This window comes from Dufourea novaeangliae, unplaced genomic scaffold (assembly GCF_001272555.1).
Source record: "Dufourea novaeangliae isolate 0120121106 unplaced genomic scaffold, ASM127255v1 scaffold108, whole genome shotgun sequence".
In the NCBI taxonomy this organism is placed as follows: Eukaryota; Metazoa; Arthropoda; class Insecta; order Hymenoptera; family Halictidae; genus Dufourea; species Dufourea novaeangliae.
Window position 1 is genome coordinate 3,983,470 of NW_015374014.1, and position 20,289 is coordinate 4,003,758.

At 36.9% G+C, this 20,289-nt stretch overlaps 1 protein-coding gene across 1 annotated transcript; it reads right to left on the reverse strand.

Moving 5' to 3' along the window:
* Positions 1 to 3,587: 3,587 nt before the first annotated feature.
* Positions 3,588 to 16,307, reverse strand: LOC107188736 (homeobox protein 2-like). Its single transcript, XM_015577081.1, has 6 exons — positions 16,014 to 16,307; positions 12,612 to 13,015; positions 11,595 to 11,672; positions 7,678 to 7,761; positions 4,511 to 5,440; positions 3,588 to 3,807 (listed from the first exon to the last, which is right to left on the reverse strand). The coding sequence occupies exons 1-6, from the start codon at positions 16,305 to 16,307 to the stop codon at positions 3,588 to 3,590; spliced, it is 2,010 nt and encodes a 669-aa protein (XP_015432567.1).
* Positions 16,308 to 20,289: the final 3,982 nt, after the last annotated feature.

The following is a 20,289-nucleotide window of genomic DNA, read 5'->3' on the forward strand; positions in this document are numbered from 1 at the left end:
CGAACCTTTCTTAGCGAGGCGTTGAGGTTGTGACACGACACGCTGCAAAAGAAATCCAAAACAATAAAAACGACACGGTCCACAACGATCCCGATGTTCGATCCAATTGTCTCTTACAAAAATTCCTGACAGCCTACTTATAGTTCGTAACATCTCAACCGTGTAAAACTATTCTCGAAAGAATCCACCGTTTCGGTACTCGCATGACTCGCGAGCAACCTTGATACACACTCGCTTGTCATTTGATAAAAAGAAATCGGAAATTACGCTGTCTTCAGGAGGCAAAAATAATGTACTGTGCCTGACATGTAGTTCTCCTTATAAGCAGTAACTTTATTGCGGTTGCAAAAATACAGTTCGAAACATAGACGATTTATTGTTTATAATTATTACACAGTTAGTCTGACTCGCGTGATGGCTCTGTTTCCTTAGGATTCCCTCTTTGGTATTCGTTGGACACCAGAGAACTAATGGTGACGATAAGTCGTTCCTTATAAATACGACTATTAAGGCTATTAGGGGTGGATCGGTTCTATTTTTGCTCAAAGCCGTTGTTTTTTCTAGCTACCCTTAGTTTGATTAATGGTTCATTTTAGCTTAATGAACCGTATCTAACGAATATCGTTTAGTTTATGTTACAGTTGCTTCGTTAAACACACGAAACGCGTGATACGGATTATACATAGCGTGATCGGCTGATTCATTCCATTGTGCTCACTCGTATAAAAAACTTACAAAACTGTTGAGGTCGGAGTATTGTACAGGACATTTAATAATTAATGGTACAATTGAAGAGGTACTGAATTTAATGAAATAATGAGTAGACCGCTGATTTATGTGTTTGCAGCATACAGGAAATAAAAATTGTAATAAAATGTTATAATACAGGTCCATAGTGTTGGTACCTTATTTTTAAATAAGAAAATATATGTTTATTGACACTCTTGTAAATTAATCTGTAAAAGTACAAATTTGTATAAACATTCAACACATTGATTTTGAGACTTTCAAGAAGGTCAAAACGAAAAGTTAAAAAGAAAAATTGAATGGGTAGTGTTTTGAACAAATTCTGTATTGATGAGATAAAGTTTTTAGGAAACAAATGTTTTATCGTGTCACGTATCGTTGATTATTGATTATAATAAAAACAATATGAAATTTCTACTTCTCTAGTTGTACCGACTATTAAAGACTCTGTAAAATAGATTTCGATGTGTTTCATGGATACGAACACGAAATCGAGGCAGTGAGACGATGCAGAATGCAATTTACCAATATTAATAATCAACAAAGATAACGAAATATGGTACTAAAAATTAATACTTCTGTCTATGGTGTGGGATTTTCCCATCTGTATATGACGCAATAAACGCAAATGCGAAGTTTTACTTTGTTAATCTGTATATTTATGAAAAATAGAGTAGGATTTATTTGATATATATGTATATCCGTCCATTCACCTGAATTTGGAAGGGCAATCATAGAAATGTTCAAGAAAATTTATTTTAAGTAAAAGATTAAAAGGTAGTAAAATACTTCATTTTATGTTAGTGTTTGCAAATGAACTCCTTTGAATAAATAATATTTATCATTTAACGTAACATACAGTGTATAAATAAAGGTCCCTGGTAATTGTTTATTGCCAAAATAGCACATTCAAAGTAAATATGCTGAAATATACTTTGTTAGAATTCACTTCACCATTCATATTAAGTATGCATTTTTTGCTTCTCTCAATGAATCCATCTACCTTGCTTAAGAACCTGGATTGTTTCTTTTAACATTTAAAATTATTTAAACATTGTATTTATATAATTTTAATTGTATTTTATATAATTTCTCTGAACCTAACTCAAAGATGTAAAATTCAACTTAAAATAATTAAATCTTTAATATTTTAGTTGTGTGTTGGCTAATGGTAAATCCTACAAACCGACCTCACTCCACAGAATAAATAAATTACTCATCTATAGATTATACACTTATTTAATTAAATAAGTTTTATCATCTGCAATTGACGTCGGTTCTGTTCTTGTTCCCTAATACTGAGAATTTAATGTCTTTATTGAAACTCTCGATGACCGGGATAAGTGACTAGAGTTACATAGCAGTTTGAACTTCAATCATCCCTACCTCTAATTTGCAAGAATAGAAACTCCTCTAAGAATTCTTCACGGATATTTAAAATAATTTATCTTTCAATTCCATTGTGCTGATATTGGTTCACTCTGACTACAAGGATGATTCAAACATGAACGTGTGTGTTTTCTTTTTCAAATTCATTGGATGAATAATTTTAGCAAACTAGTAAACGTACTGTGGATTGTTTATGCAAATACCGATTTTTTGGGATTAATTTATGGAAACAGGAATTAATTTGAAGTCCACTTACTCCGTTGAAAGTCATTAAACTTGATTAAAAATATTATGTATGCCATATTTGCATAAAATCCACAGACTTCTAATAAAAAATTATTCCTCTAATCTTAATTCTAATTTCTTCACTGGTTATATGTACAGGGCGTAAAGCTAATTGTGTTACAGTTAAATATTGACAAAACTAAATGAGATATGAAAATTGTAAATACTTATGAAACCACTATGATTAACATTATGAACTCTAAATTAAAATATGGTCCACTAATGTAATTTGTATTCTTGTTTTACCCCAAGTATGTAATTGTTGAATGAAAATTTTAAGTAACTTGAATACTTTTGTTGAAAAAATGTAGCATGAACAAATTATTAATTTTTGGTTACTGCACAATTACAGAAAACAAAATATGCATGTCTTATTATTTAATTTTAGGGATATTTGAATGTAATGCAATTAACTTTACTCTCTGAAGGTATTTTTTTGCAAAAAAATGAAACATTCTGATGAAGATGAGAGCTTGAAAAATTAGAAATTAATGCTTACTATTATGCATTACTAATGGTTGTGGACAGCATTTGATCCCAGTATATAAATTGTACAGAAGTATAATATTTCAGATAGGTGGTCAGCTATTGTTTCTCAAGAACTTAATATGTATTTACTATTTAGTATTAGAATGCCCCCAAAATATTGTGCATTACAAATTTTCAATTTATCAAGTCTATGAAAACGTAATTTCGGCTATCATAATGCGTTCCGCCATAATTTATGCAAAACAATTTTACATCGTTGCTATGCAAAAAAAGAATAAGATCAAATAAAACGATTAAAGTTGCAGGATATATTATCGAACTCCCCAATATTTCCATAAAAATAAATAATATACATATTCAGTAAACTTTTGTAAATCATAAGAGCAAAAATTATGGGAGATCTTAATTACTCAGTTTACTCTTGAAAACACGGTTGTAACAAAATTAACATTGCACCCTATACATTTGCCATCACTGTCTACACTGAACCATCCCAGCTCTACTTAACACGATTACATGTACATTCGATTCAAGTTATCTTATCACTTATATTTTTCAACCGTGTTCTAAAAAAATCTGTTCGTGGAATTCCATCTTTTCCGCCTTCCGTTACATCGAGGGTAAATCATTCAAAGAAGACGTTTCTCGCGGAGGCCATGTTGTTTCCCGTCGTTCCCTCAGAGAACGAGTCTACGGATGCCACACTCGCAGCAGAATTTTGCGGTTTTCGGAAACTTAGAGCCGCACTCGTGGCAGAATTTCGACATTTTAAACTTGGCCGACGTCGAGATCCCGTCACCATCGCTTCTGTCACGATTCTGTCTTGAAGGGTCCTCGTCGAGACGTCCTCCCACGTCGTTGGTGCTGCGTCCGTGGTGCAAATATTTGCGATTTAAACTGGGAGGAAGAAATTGAACGGGATTTTAGGCATGTAGGAGATTGCATTGGTGTCGGGGAATGTAAGAGATAAGCGTGATCCACGTCACACGTTCAGAAATTGATAGAAATCTATGCTCACCATTCATGATGGTTTTCCATACAGTTCGAAATTTCAACACAACATTTAGTAAACTAATCCTTCTAACTCAACAAATAAACTCAAGTCATTTGGACCAATTTTAAAAGAGTTGTTTTGTTTTAAAGGGTGTACGAATACTTTTTTTACCCAATGCATATTTCCCGATTTTTTATCCTCCAGTATCAGAATGTTATTTATAAAGGAGAACAAATTTTAAAACTGTTCCCAAAAACGTTCATGTAAACACAACAATATTTTGTGCTTAAGAAATAAACAAGAATATTATCTATCTTGTTAAAACTTCCTTCAAATATACACATAACAGCATTTCATAATTTTAATACGTTTGAATTAATTAGTCTTGTCGTAATCATGTTCACTGATTTAATTGAATATTTTTTGTTAGTGTAAAGGCCAGTGTGGCGGTGTAATGTGTGTGGTAAAGGTAGTGTAAAGGCAAGTGGAAGTGTAAAGGCCAAGCTACAGCCACAATTTTGTTCATTATCATTGAACCCAACCCCGCTAAATAGGTTGATTGCAATCAATCCAAAACATTAACAAAAACTTAGATTACATATTAACCTGCTATAAGCGGAGTCACCGCTGAATTTGCCGTGATCCTGCCTCTTGTGACTTTCCGGCGACGAAAGTTCCTCGTCACTGATCTGATCGTGCCGCTGTCTTCCGTGAACAGAGCTAGACATGGACAGGGAGTCGTTTTTTAGGAGGGATTTCAGGGACGTGAAGGAATCGTTCTCGTCCTCAAACGAGGTCATCAACTCGTCGAACACCGAGTTCGATCGTTTGATGTCCACGTCCGAGGACACGATGGAGCTCAAGCTGAGGTTGCTACTCGAAAGATTCGTGTAATTATTGTTCCTATTGTTCAAGCTGTTATTCAAGGAACTCTGAGAATCATTGTGCCTATTGGACGATTTCTTTGGCTCGTTGGAGCTGTTCGAGTTCTTTTTATCGAGGCTGGTTTTCGGAGCAGAGGAAGCTCGAACTGAGAAAGACCGATTGACGGTTGGTCGGACGACCTTGGGCGAAACTTTATCAAGGATCTTACGAGCCCTTTCAGAACTGGCAACGAAACTTCTGCTACCACGAGCAACGCCCTCTAAGACATTTCCGCCCAGTGCTTTCGATTTGTCGATGATCACCCGTCTGCCTAATTCTCTGGCCGGTGACTTCTTCTCGGTGTCCGATTTGGATCCTTTAACATCGTTTATGAAGACCTCTCGGTATAACGAGTTCGTTTCGGTCGAATCGCTCGAGAAGTCTGACATCAGGTCGTCGAATTCCGAGGGTGGAGCTATTAGGGAAGATCGTTTCGAGGGATTCGAGGGAGATTGATAAGGGTATTTCACGAATGCTGAGGAGTGAGAGAGAGGAAACGAGGTTTCGCGGTTTTCGCCGAGCGGATTGTCCGTCACAGATTGCTCGCTGGCGTCCGACAGCAGGTCGTTCATCTGCTGCTCTGCTAGTAAGAAAGGATTGTAATCCTTCCCGCTGAAAGCAGGTAGAAAATTCTGTGTGATAACGTGTTTTCAGATAAACGACATTTTGTTGGAGTATGTAGCTGGGACTAAACGTTTTTCGACTAATACTGATCTACTGGAAAGAACTTTAACGTCTATTTTGTTATTCATCGTTTAATAATAGTTACTTTAGTAAATGTGCATTTTGAACGTTGTGTTGTTACAACACATTTAATACCGATATTGGCTCCTTTACCAACAATTTTTAAGCAAATTCTTTTGTTTTGTACATAATGTATAATTCTGTCGATTACTTGTTAACAATGACTTGACAGAAGATTTCGATTTTTTAAATCTTTTTAACCTGTAGATTGAAATTAAAATCACGCGACATAATACCTATCGCAGAATTTTTGTTATTACGCATTAATTAACGTAATATGATTTGGATCCTATAGTCTTTGTATGAACAACTACGGTTAAAAAATATTTGTTCACTCATAATGTTCCCAGATTACTTTTTTTGTTTATTGTTCTGTGATAAGTATTAACATCAACTCATACATTTCTACTAAAAAGATTCTCGTTCTATATCTCCGAAAAGAAAATGATTATTAATTTCTGAACAGTAGTGTATCTGCATTCTGAAAGTCTGGTTAATTAAACATTTGTATAAAAGTTACAATATAAAATTCTATAAATATAACTTAGAAACCAACAAAACGTCTTCAGTCTTAGAACACTGGTGCTGTATGTGCCTTAAAATCTTATTTACACTCAAGACTATTCTAACATTTCTCTCTGAATAAAGTGCCTGTTCCAAACATCCTGTGTCGTGGGGAACGAAAAGAGGCGGTTAAAGCGGCGGTGTTTATAAAAGGAAATTAAGAAACTTTGATCTTTTCTTCATGCTATTATACAATGACCGTCAATAAAATTCCAACATTGAATAACAGTCCAACTTTTCTTACATTGTTCGACGAAAATGTGACAGCCTTTTATACTAGAAGACGAACCATAAGCGTCCACGGTGAACCCGTGAACGGATAACGATATGTTCACAGAAAATCGGTCAAGCCTTTCAGCCTTGGGCACACATGCAAAGCATGTTCTTTAACCGAGTCTCCAATGTAAATCTTTACACAATGTGAAGGGTAAATTCACGTGGATGGGTTCTATCGTACGCATGCGATGTAGCAGACATCGAGGAACGTGATGAGACTAAATAACCATTGAAGTCATATAGAATACAAGGTTTGATAAAAAAATTCGGGGAATTTATGTATAAATCATTTATTATTAATCTTAGCAATAATTACATAGGATCACCTTGAAAGTAATCTTCTTCTGTCCTTATGTACCTTTGAAATCTTTTTTCCACTCTTCGAAAAGTGTGTGGTAAACGGACTGCGGTATCAAATCTAACTTTTCTTGCGATTTCTCAATTATTGCTTCACGCATGACGAAACTTTATGCTTTTAGCATCCATTTAAGGCGAGAAAAGAAGATGAAAATTTCTTCAAATTAATCGCAATTGTGAACGAAATATGGGTCTATTATTACGACGCGGAGACAAAGCAGCAATCGAGTTAGAAGGTGAAGAATGGTGAACCACGTTCGAAGAAAGCATGTAAGTGTCGATGAAATTGTGAAATGCACTGGCTGGATTACTGTTTCATCTCTGCATCGTAAGCATGGACCTATGTTTCATTCTCAATTACGCTTAATTTTAAGAAATTTTCATCTTCTTTCCTTGCCTTAAACGGGTGCTAAAAGTACGACGTTTCGCCAACGCGAGAGACAATAATTAAGAAATTGCAGGACGAGCCTAGATTTAGCGTTCGCTTACTATGGCGCTTTCGAAAACTGGAAAAATAGATTTCAAAGGTATAAAAAAGTAGAAAGAGAGCACATACTATGAATGTGATCCTGTGCATTTATTGTTGTAAGAAAATGTATAATAAATGATTTATACATAAAGTCCCCGAACTTTTTCATCAGATCTTGTGTACGAAATCCTAAAAACGTGCAGATTTGTATGCGAATGCAGTAAAACTTGCGATGATATCGAGAAGGACATGATTCAATGCATAAAATAAATAGGTTGGATAATAATAGGATGATTCTTTAGGGCTCGAATAACTGATACTTCCATGATGCCTGGTTTCAAGCTCTCGCAGGCCAAATGAAACGATCCGAAAATATGATTTCACGAGACACCAGAATGTCTATACATATTGGCGATTCGTTCAACCACCTGGAACTTACGTTCTACTGCTAAGTACAAGATTAAAATCCGGTCGTCTGCGCACGTAATTGCTCCATACGGGATGTAATGGCAGTGTTAAGTTCCTACAATATTTTACGTGTGTTAGGAACTCTACGTAGAGTGCGGAAACGATGTTCTTGAATGTGCGGTCAAACGAATGACAAGATTGAAACCTGAATCGTTCATTCTCATTTAACGTTTGTGTCTCTGAATCTACTTCGAATGGTGGGAAATTTATCACAACGGAATTTGGAGAATTGCTTATTCGATAATAACGAGTACCGTCGTTCCTGAAGTACAAACTTTATTTTTCAGAGATTAATCCTTCCTTCGTAAAGAATATACGGTGCAACTAAGGAAATGTAATCTGGTGGGAAATGTAATAGATACAACACTTACTGATAAGAGTTTTTAAAAGTGTCCGTGAAAAGAAAATAAAAATTTATTAGTCTGCTTGAGCTGTCGTTTCGCTGCGTTTTGGGTGTTTCCATGAATTTATGAAATCCATTGATCATGAAACAATAATTCAAACATCAACATTTACATCACGTGTAGTGAATTTGGATAGGCAGACATAAAACTAAAACAATCTCAACTATTATTAACTTTACAAAAAATATATATGTATATGTATTTAAAGTTGCTAGAAATGTACTTTAGGAACGATTATATTCAAATTTTTTCGTAGGATCCGCGGTTTATGAGATACGAATGAAATAATTATTAAACAATATCGTAATTGTTTAATAATTAAAATCGACTTTGTTTACTTAGTAAAATTCGAAGATTCTCGGGAAACTTTAAACGAACTGTTTAGAAGCAGTAGTAGCAATTCATTTTCGAATAAGAAAAATGAGCATCATCCTTTATACTAAATTTTTGTGCATCTTTTCCATCAGAAATTAACTAGTACTTAATTGAGATTACGAGATTATAAGTATTGATTCAAAGTCAACTTTCGACCCATTCCTACCTGCGATTGAATAAGGACGAGTTACTGGGAACAGGAGGAAGGATACGATATTTCGGATTTCTTTTAAGAAACCTGCTCGCCCCCTGATACGGTGGATCGAGATTAATCAAACGATTCTTCGATGCCTTCGAGGCCTTCTCCCAGTAAGTCTGAGTGTTAATCGTCTCCGTTTCACTGTAATTTTTCTTAACCACAACTGTAGACTCTTTGATTTTCGGCAATATTCTGAATCTAATGCTTTTATTCCTAGTGCCGATCTCCTCGATCGTTTCCACCTCGACTGTTTCCACCTGCTTACCATCCGCAAGTTCCACGCCATCGATCGACGATAAACTATTATTACTATCATTCATCTCATTCAAATTTTCCAGAATTCTCCTCGCTGTTTCCGTCGCTTTCGAAAAACGCGACCTCAGAGCAGACTTCGACGATTTCTTTACTTTCACGCAAGACTCCGATAAAATTATCGATTGTAAATTTCGGACGTCGATCAGATCGTTCTTAGTGGAAGCTTCGAAATTGCATCCAGAGTTTCGTGTGTTATGTTCGTTGACAGAGTCCTCGCTATCATAATCGAAGTCTTTAATCAGCGAATTCTTGTAAATCTCCTGCATATCTTCGTCCGCCATTTTGTTCGTATCAATCGTCGGTTTATTATCTACATCAATGCTATCGGTGAAAATATATTCTTTGGAATTGTCGGTAATTTCTTTCGAATTCGATTTAGATTGATCCTCCAGGGAGTTGTGATCAATTTCTCGAAAATCTGCAGCGACGCGCGTCTGCGAAGACACGTCTTCAATTTTTGGAGATCCACTCAGGTTTCTATTTCTTAAAACATCATCATCAAAAGGTTCTTCGGTCTGACTAGCCATTTCTTTTCTAATAATTCTTTCAAATTTTTCTTCCTCTTCTTTTTTCGCCATTGGAGCTTCAACGTTCATATAGTGATTGCTTCCGGAATTATTTTGTCGTTCTGTCATTGCCTTAGTATCGATTTTCTCCAATTTTTCAAGTTTATCATGAATCGATGATGGACGATTGGAATTGTCCACTTCAACGCGATATAATAGTTCTGACCCAGTTTCTTTATTTATAGCCATTTTCCATTCGTTTACAGCAGGGGAACTTGACTTTTCCTTGAGGCTTTCGAATTCTTCACGTTTCGAGTAACAATTTCTGGGATTCTCGAACGGTGTGCTCGATCTACTTGGACGTAACACATCTTTCATGAGGACTGGTTCGGCTTCTATATCGATCAACTTCGCTTCAGTATCGCTGAAGTTCAAGGTATCTTCATACTTCGCGGAGAATTCCAAACTATGAAAATCTGTACATGAAGAAAAAGACTGAACTATATTATTTAAATTAAAATTGGAATGCTCATTCCCTTCTCCGGTTTCATTTTCTTTGTCGCATAAGTGTGTCTCAGACACTTCAATATCAACAGCTAGATCATTCTGATCGATTATTGGCTCATACAATCCTTTGTAATGTTCAAACTGATCAGAAACACCTTCAGTTTGTAATTTTTCCTCAGAACAGCTCGCCACATTTTCTTCTACGTTTTCTTCTTTCACCTCGTCCATTTTGTTTCCGGAATCATCGTATTCCTTAATATTTGTGTTAGTTCCATCGAAAATATTATTCGCCGAATGTACAACGTTATCGTTATCAGTAGAGTTTCCTATGCCTTCTTCATCTGCTTGAGGAAACTGTGGGCAAACCGGGGTCTTCAACCGCTTCCTCTCCAAAATCTTATTCCTCGACGATTTAAAATGTACCAAAGGCGATTCCACTCCTGTCTCTTTCGAGTCCAACGTTTGTTTCTCAAATTCCAAATCGTCGAATCCGTTTCTACTCGTAGAAACCTTCGAAGCTCGTTCATCGGTTCTGTCTTTTTTCAAACTTCGAGGATCCCGATTAAGGGAAAACGAATGCAATCTGTGTACCTTCTCCAAATCTCCCAAACAAAATTCCACCCGTGGACTGTTCCGCACCGGCTTCCGTTTGCACTGATTCGTCACCTGTATGTCATCAGTCTCCTCAAACGACTCTTTGAACGAGTAGGTTCGGTTCAACCTCGGAGTAACCATGGGCCAATTAACGATACTTCCGCTTCTCGAGCTCAGCCCATAGGCATCCGTAGTTTGGCAATTCAAGCCGACATCCAATTGTCTTTCGATTAAAGTAGCATTTGTAATATGCCCGTCCTTTTGATCAGATCTGCAAGAATTCGAAACTTTATTATTTCTCGAGTTGTTCGCATTCGAATGATCCTTCTCCTGGCTGATCCGTCTCCATGTGGTCAGCTCGTTGCCCGTATAAATATTGCACGGTCTCACGGTCATCCCTGTCACGTCGACGTTAATAAAGACGTCGTTTAATCTCGGGTGGCCCTGACTCCTCGCAGAAACGATATTCGATTTCTGCGACCGAGCGGACAGCAACGGTTGATTCTTTTCCTCCGGCTTGCCCCGACAGCACGTTGACTGGCCTCGCTTGCTGACTATCTTCTGAGCCTGTCGTTTGCAACTCGGCGGTGAAACGGTATTGCACTCTTCGAGACATTGTTTCTTATGCCTTAGAGGCGGTACAGGTAGGAGGGTTCTTTTATTAGGGGGCGCAGGTCGAAAGGTAACTGGTCCGGACTCTTCTTCTGGTGGCCTGAGGATGAGGAAAACAGGATCAAGGATGTATGGGTTGACATCTGGAGAGGATCGTCGGGCGTTTTTAAAACTGATCGTGAATAAACGCGTGATAATGTAATCAAACATTTCGAAGCAAATGATTTGCTTTTGTTGCTTTTGGTTTTAATGTTTGTCGAGCGGAAACAACCTTGTCCCTTTTCTTTCTCCTCGTGCGCACTAGCCATAGGTAAACTAAGTTCTACGGATATCTTACGGTATACACGTTTAGATTAGAAACAGGAGCGATTCTCACCAGTTCGTACGGTCGACTGGTCGGGACTTCATAGGACCTATGGGACTGGATGTGTCTTTCGATTGTCCAGAACGCCTTCTGCAACGATCAGAATTTCAATGGTATGAATAGCAAAAAGAGTATATTGATAATTTCATAAAATAACGCGGTAATTCATTGCTGAACTGAAGGATTAGTTATTACTAGACTGCGGAACTTTATGCAAAATAACTTTTTGCGAAGTGATTTGTAAAGACAGATGTGAAGATATGATTTTCTTTCTCGTCTTAAGGATTTTATTATAACTAAAATAAGACAGAACATGCATTAGTTCTGATGTTAATTTTACCATTTTTGATATTTCACATAGTCGTATATATGCTATAAATGCATATAATCCGCAGTCTAGTTATTACTAGACTGTAGGCGTTTATACAAATTCACAGTTTTAGGGGTTATGTTTCGGGAAAGTATGTCAACAATGAACATATGTAATGATGGTCTTTCATAATAAGTTGGAGCGTCATATAGATACACGCACAAGGTGTTTTTGAATGGTGGCTTAAAACCTTGCATGTGGAGATATTTATAAAATATCTCGAGATTAAATAATTGGAACGTTATGGTTATTAAGATCGTTGAATTTGTTTTCTATACAGAAACAAAAAATGGGAATCCATTTCAAAAGATACCAATGACTTTGAAAACTTTTAACAAACTGACCGTGAGAACATTTTTAACTACCTCCTGAGGAGTTTTTTCAACATAGTATATCAACAAATATACAGGGTGTCCCAAAATAGCTTCGACTCCCGGAAATGAGGAGTTCCCGGGACGATTTTAAACAACTTTTTGCTTAGCAAAAATGTTATCCGAGGCTTTGTTAACGTGATATTAACGAAAAACCTCGACCAATCAGCCCAGAAACTCCTCCTTTCCGGGAGTCGATGTTATTTTACGACACGCTGTACATACAAAAATGATCAGACCGTATGAATCAATGAACAGAGGTAATTAAAATTAGATATAAGAACATACGTGATAGTCGGCTTGTGTTTCATTGGACTGACGTTGTTTTTGTTGCAGTTTGGCGCGGATACGCTCTCCTTTACCCGACTCACAGACTGTGTCGGTGAGGTCTTGTTGTTTGAACTGAGATTAGTTGCTGAATTAGGGGAATATTTCTCGCGAGTGATCTGTCGGCGATTCTTCAAGGATGGTGCCCGATATTTCATCCGCGCTTCAAGACGTTCCTTCGCGATGTTTGTCGCGGGGCTAACCGGTACCCGCGTGATTCTGTCCTTGCACCACGCCACGTGTCTGTCGTACGCCTTGATGCCGAAATGTCGGTTGCACGTGGGACAGACACCCTGTTCGTTTGCGCGGGTCGGCGCGCTCGACGACAGCACTGTCGTGCCTTGCTTCTGCATCGTGCCATCCACCTGAAATTTCATTAGACTATGAATTACTATTTATATGGTATAATTTGACATTTTTCAAAAGAATCTTATTAGGCGTACCAACAAGCAAGCCACTATAATTTCAATAAAAGTTGTATTCCACATTATCTTAACGATCTTATGTTTCAGTGAAATGGTGTGAGGTGGTGAGGGTGGAACAACATTTCAAACACGTTTCGTTTATGGGAAGCATAAGCTGAAGATTTTCCAAGTAGTACATACAAGGTTTGATCAAAGAGTTCGGGGACATTATGTAAAAATCATTTATTATTAATCGTAACAATAATTACATCAGATCACCTTCAAAGTAATCTCCTTCTGCTCTATATACCTTTGAAATCTTGTTTTTTCAGTTTTTGAAAGTGGCGAGTAAGTAGACGCCGAAATCTAGTCCAGCTTCTCCTGCGATTTCTTGACTTTCGGTTGTTACATTCAATCGAAATGATCCAAAATTTGACTTTGCAGTAAAATATGTTTCTGAAGTGAAAGTGGTACTGTTGGGGTCATGTAGTAGTTATCTCAGGTATCCCAAAAAAAAGTCTTTTTGGATTTTTTTAAACACGATGATGCTTTAAGTGTTAATGTTTTACAAAAAAAATATATTTTATAATGATCAAACTTTATTTCAGAACTTTTGCGAGTTAATTTAACAGATAGATTTTAAATAGCAGCTGATTGAAAATTGGTTTTTGTCAAAAAATAGATGTGACAACCGAGGGTTAATTATTGTCTCTCCCGTGATAATAATTATGAAATCACAGGAGAAGTTAAATTTGATTTCTACGTCCGCTTATCACAACGCTTTCGAAAACTGAAAATAAAGATTTCAAAAGTACATAAGGATTAAAAATATTAAAAAGAAGATTACCTTCATGGTGATCCTATGGAATTATTGTTAAGATTAATAATAAATTATTTATAAATCAAATTCGCGAACTTTTTAATCGTAGTGGTTTACTTTTGGATACTTGAATTTATGTGTTTAATAACTGAATCTCTATCTTCTATAACCCAAGAAAAAGCCAAATTTATGACCTGCAGTGCATATTATAAATTCATAAACATCTAAGATTGACTATCTAATTAATTTAAATTAGATGGCAAACCGTGATATGTGCGATTCTCTCAATTTTTTTACAGTATATCAGATTTAAAGTTTGTTCAGCTGTGAAAGATTAAAATATTCTTAAAAGTACATGGAAGTGCCACCTTTTTTTCTAAATCACCTAGCACAGAGGTGTTACATTTTGCGAACTTCTAAATTTCATCTAGACACACATGGAAGAACACATGTATCTCAATTTTTACGAAAGTTGGACATATCACATTTTGCCACCTGATCACAGAACTGATCGTTTTTTCAGAAAAATTGTTAACCATATTTCTACGAACATTAATTTATATACACCGTGAATACCGTGAGAATAAAGTGCGTGGTATAAGAGCATTCATCTCACGCGCGAACGCACTTGCATCATTCGTGATGCATCTGGGTTAATCTACGTTCTACCTGCAATTCTCACCACGCGTTATTCTCTGCATGCTTTCTGTTTCAATGTAACTCTCTAACTTTAGATTTTTCAATTATTTCAATTACGGGATACTTGTTGCGTCGACGTAAATGATTGTAGTTTTTGCTAATCACATTAGGTAAAGATCTATGGGAACGAAATAATAATAGACTATCAATATTTATTACACGTACAAATCCTCTAGCGTTCAATAAATTTTTTAAATTAAGTCTTTTTGTTATGAAGTTATTAAGTGTATCAATTCTAACTGTATTTTCCCCATAAATTTAGTGTTTATTCCAAATACAGTAAGGTAATCAATTCTATCATATAGAATATTCCTAATTATTTTTTACTTCCCCAGCAATTTTTTGCAGGTAACAAAGCAGGAATATATTTTGAATTTGAATTCTCTTAACAGTCTATTAAATGAAATAGTGAATTATTTACTACTACATCTAATACACATAAAGAACATTTAATTCTACAGTTTCCATTTGCTATAATTTGTAGAATGAACTTCTTCTTAATTGTACCGTGAATGGTTTACTCACTATAAAATAATGTTATTAACGATAACAATATAACGAGGTAATGAACTAAACGCTATCATAATCAAAAGCATTAATTGTAAAAATATGATTTTGCATAAACGTCCGCAGTTTAACTCTTTGCGGAATTATATCGAGATGGACTCTGGTATTTTAGTGATGTACATCGTATTTGCTCAAAAAACAACCGTATCGTTCATAAATACTATCTTAATACTTCTTAAACATGCCAAATATATTATTCGATTAAAATATCGAAATATAAGTAGGTACAGTAAATTACATTTATGCAAGTGGTTCAGTAGAAAATCCAGAACAATCTGGACCGCAAAGGGTGTGATGATCCTAAAGATGATGAGTCAGAATGATCTTAATGATGATCCTAATTACCAGGATACGCGACACAATAATGAGACCCAAACCGCAAACCAACCCCTATCTACACCACTCTGTGATTTACTACCTGACTATACGGCACAGGTGCTGCTAACGACTATCGATAAGTTATCAATAATTTACTGATAGTAGACATAACGATAGTATCATTAAACTATCAATAATCCGAATATAATGTAACATGTAATAAAGTTATCACTCAGATCTAATTTGATCTTATTCAAACTTATTACAGAAAGCATATCAGTGTATTTCGATGGTAGTTCGTTGTATTTGTCTCAACAACCACTGTCACGATATAAATAAAAAAATACAGGGTTCCTTTACTATATATTAATCCTTCGTTAGATATTCCACTGTTTCCAGTTAAACGACACACCCTGTATGTAACAGAATAGAATCATTTCCTAGGAGAAAAACGTGTCAAATTGACACAGGGGACTGATGAGGGTTAATACCCTATATTTCAATAAGGGTATCGTTAGCAGCACCTCGAACTACACGGTGACCATCGAAACTTACGATTTCGTTGCGAGCAGCCCGGATCTGTCGTAGGAAGTCATCGTGCGTCTGTTTCCAAGTAGACGTAGACTTGTTGCCGGTCCTGTCGTCCACCGTGTACCGTCTTTTCTCCAGTCGCGGCACGAACTCAGCCAGCTCGGTCCCTTGGATCCTCTGTTTCGAGGAGTCGAACGGCTTCCTCTTCTTATTGGCGGCTTGTTCGCATATCCTGGTGTGCTTCTCCAACGACTGCGGCATAAAAGTCCGTGCGCAGATCGCGCACGGCAGAAGGATGGGCGGCACATCTGTGTCCATTTACCAAGAATTAGTCGACTGATGCTGTTCCTGTTTCCCTCCTGTTTCAGGAGACGCGTTCGTGGATCGGGCAGAATGAGTCAGAATGATCTTAACGACACTCGCATCGATCGTATACGTCAGTGAACCGATATCAATGCGCTATTTAAAGAAGACGCTTTTGATCCTCTTGTAGGGATTAGACTATCCATCCCAAGAGCGTACCACGTGAATAGCTACAATCGAATTGTCTGACTCTGACTCAGCCTGCGTAACTTTCGCGATGGATAATTGATAATACACCATTTAACGCGTCGAGAGATGGGTCTCGTAGGCACACACTTTGTAAAATTAGACAGTTATTATGCACTGCACTTGGTACCGGAAAGAAGCTTACCAGCGGTACTTCGATGCAAGATATTAGTTTTGAGTGGGCGACAGAATGAAATTTTAGAACCGAGGATTATTACAACAAACCTTCTATCCCTAGATGCACAACCGTTAAGTACCTTCTTGGGATCTATACTTTGAGCTATGATTCATTAAAAAGTCACGTCTCCATTTCTGGAAGTTCTTTTATATTGTCAACCTCGTCTCAAAATACAAACGCGATTCGAGTCACTTTGTATCAGGTGTTAATTCGTCGAAGATTCACCAAACTAGCTTTAATTATCACACACTATTCGAATCTGCGTTCCAACGTGAATCGTCACAGAGAGTAATTAAACGAAAGAAAATGATCGCAACAGAATCCGAAGATGAAGATCAACAAGAGTGAATAACGAAACCGCGCACAGCTTCCTGGGATCAACGATCAACGGGATCGGCAAATATGCAAGTGTATCGATCGAGTCGCAGCAGCCGGTTCACGACAAGGCGATAATTAATCGGGGCTCGTTGCGAGCGCGCGGATCGCGGACACCTGCGTAGTTCTCCTATTGAACGACGTCCACGACGAGGAGGACGAAGACGAGGTGTCGCCCCCGCGGGACTGGCTCTCGCCTACGGAGGGACAAGCTTCCATTTTAGGTATTATGAGTTACCGTTCGAGCATTGTAACTGTTGCACGCGTGGAAGAGATCCGCCGAGCGCGTGCTCCCGTACCCGTTCGATTATTCCTTCCGTCCTCGGTTTTCCGCGGATGGTGTGCCTACGGGCACGATGTGACACGCCTTTTCGGAGTGTCACCTTCACGGTTGGATTCGTAATCCAGTCGCAAAGGATGGGTAGAGTTTCGTTCGCGAGATAGGTGACGAATCGGAACAGAAACGGATAAACAATACACGATCTGTCCCAAGAATGACCGAACTTTTTCAACATAGTAAATGTTGAAAGTGTAGACAATGTTGTGGAGACATACACTCTTGATTGATTTTCTGTCAAAGGTTTATGGCATTTGGGTCGTTAGAAACCGAGTTACAGCACTCAACGTGATAGTAGCTTTTTTACAGATAGATATTCCTCAAGTTATGACCCCCTCGACTTACGAGATTTCGCACTTATGACCATAAAAAAATAACTTTTTCTGTGATCAGCAAAATTGAGATTTTTAATTTAAGGGGCTATGCTAGTGTGATGGCTATATAATAAGGCAATTTTTGGGGAATTTTTTAAAGAAAAACTATTCAACATATCAATTTGAATAATATACATGTAGGGACACCCTGTATATCACAAATCTATGTATCACAATCCTACAGTAATCTGTTCTGCTCTGCGCAAAGTCGGTAAGGCGCCATATTTGCATTTCGTCCACTCGTGATTTGACTGGTACGCTTGATACTGGCATTTCATATTTTGATTAGTCACTAATTAAAACGGGTTTATGTAGTACACTAACTTGTGAATATTTGGAAAAGTTTGTACCGCCCGGAAATGCAATGTTCGTTTATTTTTACAACTCCATGACATTCTTTAGGGATTCGTTTTAATGGGTCGAACGGTGAACACTGACTATTATTTGGACGTTGTGAAATACCTAGCATAAGAAACTGTGATCACTTATGTAATATTTACAACGATTTCCTTTCCTACTCAAAATGCAATGTAAAAAGCATATCGGTGTAAAACAAGTTTTTCCTTTCGTCGAACTATTAATGTTTCCTCGGATCTAAGGTCGTGAGAATATATGTATAGCTGGTAACGCAACGTGTATGAAAGTATGAAGCAAATGAGCGGTTAACGAAGGCTGCACGATAGAAAATAACTCCAGGACTCGTTTTCATTACCAAATGAAGAAGTCGGTATAACGCTGGTGTAACGCCTGAAGGAATTTGAGTATTACAATACTTCAGACTTTCTAAAATAATTGAAACAATAATAGCGACAAATATTTTAAAGTACTCCTAATAGGTTTGGATAGATTTAGTGTAGTATTTTATATTCACAAAGTGTACTAGATACTTTAAACAATGTATCATTTACCTTGATATTGGTACTATAAGCCTTGATATTCTAACCTTCTTGATATTCTTCGTATAAAAAAAGAGTATTAAGAGAAATTAATTAAAATTAAGTATAAGGGACACTTTCTGAACACGCGTACCAAAACGTCCGAATGATAATGAGATTAATGGAATGTTAATAAATTCTCGAATAAGCTATCAGATTCCTCACAATTTCCAAAGAAACGACAGAGAACTAATTCAGGCCGCTTTATATTTATACCTTCTTAAAATATATTTCTAAACGATTCTTGTTACTAAAGAGTGTGGTAACTCTAGAAGAAAATACAAGAGAATATATCAATTTGCATAAACATCCGCAGTCTAGTTAGAATACAATTAATATAGTTATTCACAAAATATCTGAATATTCAACTATGCTGCGAAAATTCTCCACTGTAAACGGTCCTACAGTTATAAAAGAATATTATAATTCCAAAAGAAACATATACAAGAAACCCGTTCTTAAGAGGAAATACTTCAAAGGCAAACACAACTGTTAATTAACAATGGACACATTGTAGTTTGGTATTAGTAATTCATTAATGGGTTAATAAACAAGAAATAGAAGCGTCAAATTGGGCAAAAAAGGGTACACTTTTATGTGACCGATGAAAGAATCGACAGAGGGGAAGAAAATTCAATCGAGCCTTCGATTTCATGTTCGAGAACGGAGATCTCACCTGGTTCGGAATATTCCTCGACTTCGACTACTATTTTTGATTCGACAGGTTGCACTTTCGATGGATAATGATCGTAAGGAGGCCCTTGGTTCGCCCCTGCGACGGTTTTCCTCGAAACGCAGCAGAACATCGAACGAACAGCATGGAAAGACACTGACTGAACTGCACCATAATCACCAAGCTGTTCTTGTACGCAACGTCCACGCAGTCTCTTTCTCCTCTTATAAAAGAGACTTATTTTAGGTGTCACTGCGAGAGCATCAGGAGAGGTAGCTCCTTCCTGCACGGAGCAACAGTGCCGAGCGGACGTTGAATATTGCGATGAAACAAATGAAACTACTGAATGAGGACAAGACTTCTGATGATTTCAAATCCTAAAACATAATTGTTCCTAATATTTCTATCGATTTATTGTCTATGAACACTGTACCGTTATGTATGATTTTATAGTACAGATTTGTGACTGAAGTTGTCAGCTGCAATTCAAAATAAATGAATTCCATTGAAGTAACCACAAGCAAATGAATTTCTTTTAAAAATAACCTTTTTTAAAGTCGTAACAATAGCCGACAATGTATGAATTCCTCCGAAAGGATTAACCAAGCTTCAATAAGCACAAGGTTTTCTAAGAAATTGTTCGGTTGCAGCGAAATATCGATTCCACTCAAGCTCATGTCCCTGTTTCTTTTACGAGTTCCGCTTCCGGTACATGTTGCAGTCACTGGCAAGCCACGCGACGTGGATTACGATTAAATATAGTGATAAGATCGATAGTTGAAAGAATATATAAATGATAGAAAGTAACACGTGTAACTAAGTCAATATTTAAATATATTCGATGGCTATCTAATTGATATTTTATAATTGTACAATAGT

Bases quoted from the DNA above. Each gene is read 5' to 3' on its own strand.
- LOC107188736 (XM_015577081.1), bottom strand. From the start codon at position 16,307: ATGGACACAGATGTGCCGCCCATCCTTCTGCCGTGCGCGATCTGCGCA. The intron at 7,762-11,594 runs GTGAGAATCGCT...AAAATATTGTAG, and splicing joins CCAGTCGACCGTACGAACTG to GAACTTAACACTGCCATTAC. The intron at 3,808-4,510 runs GTTAATATGTAA...TCTTCCTCCCAG, and splicing joins GGTGACTCCGCTTATAGCAG to TTTAAATCGCAAATATTTGC.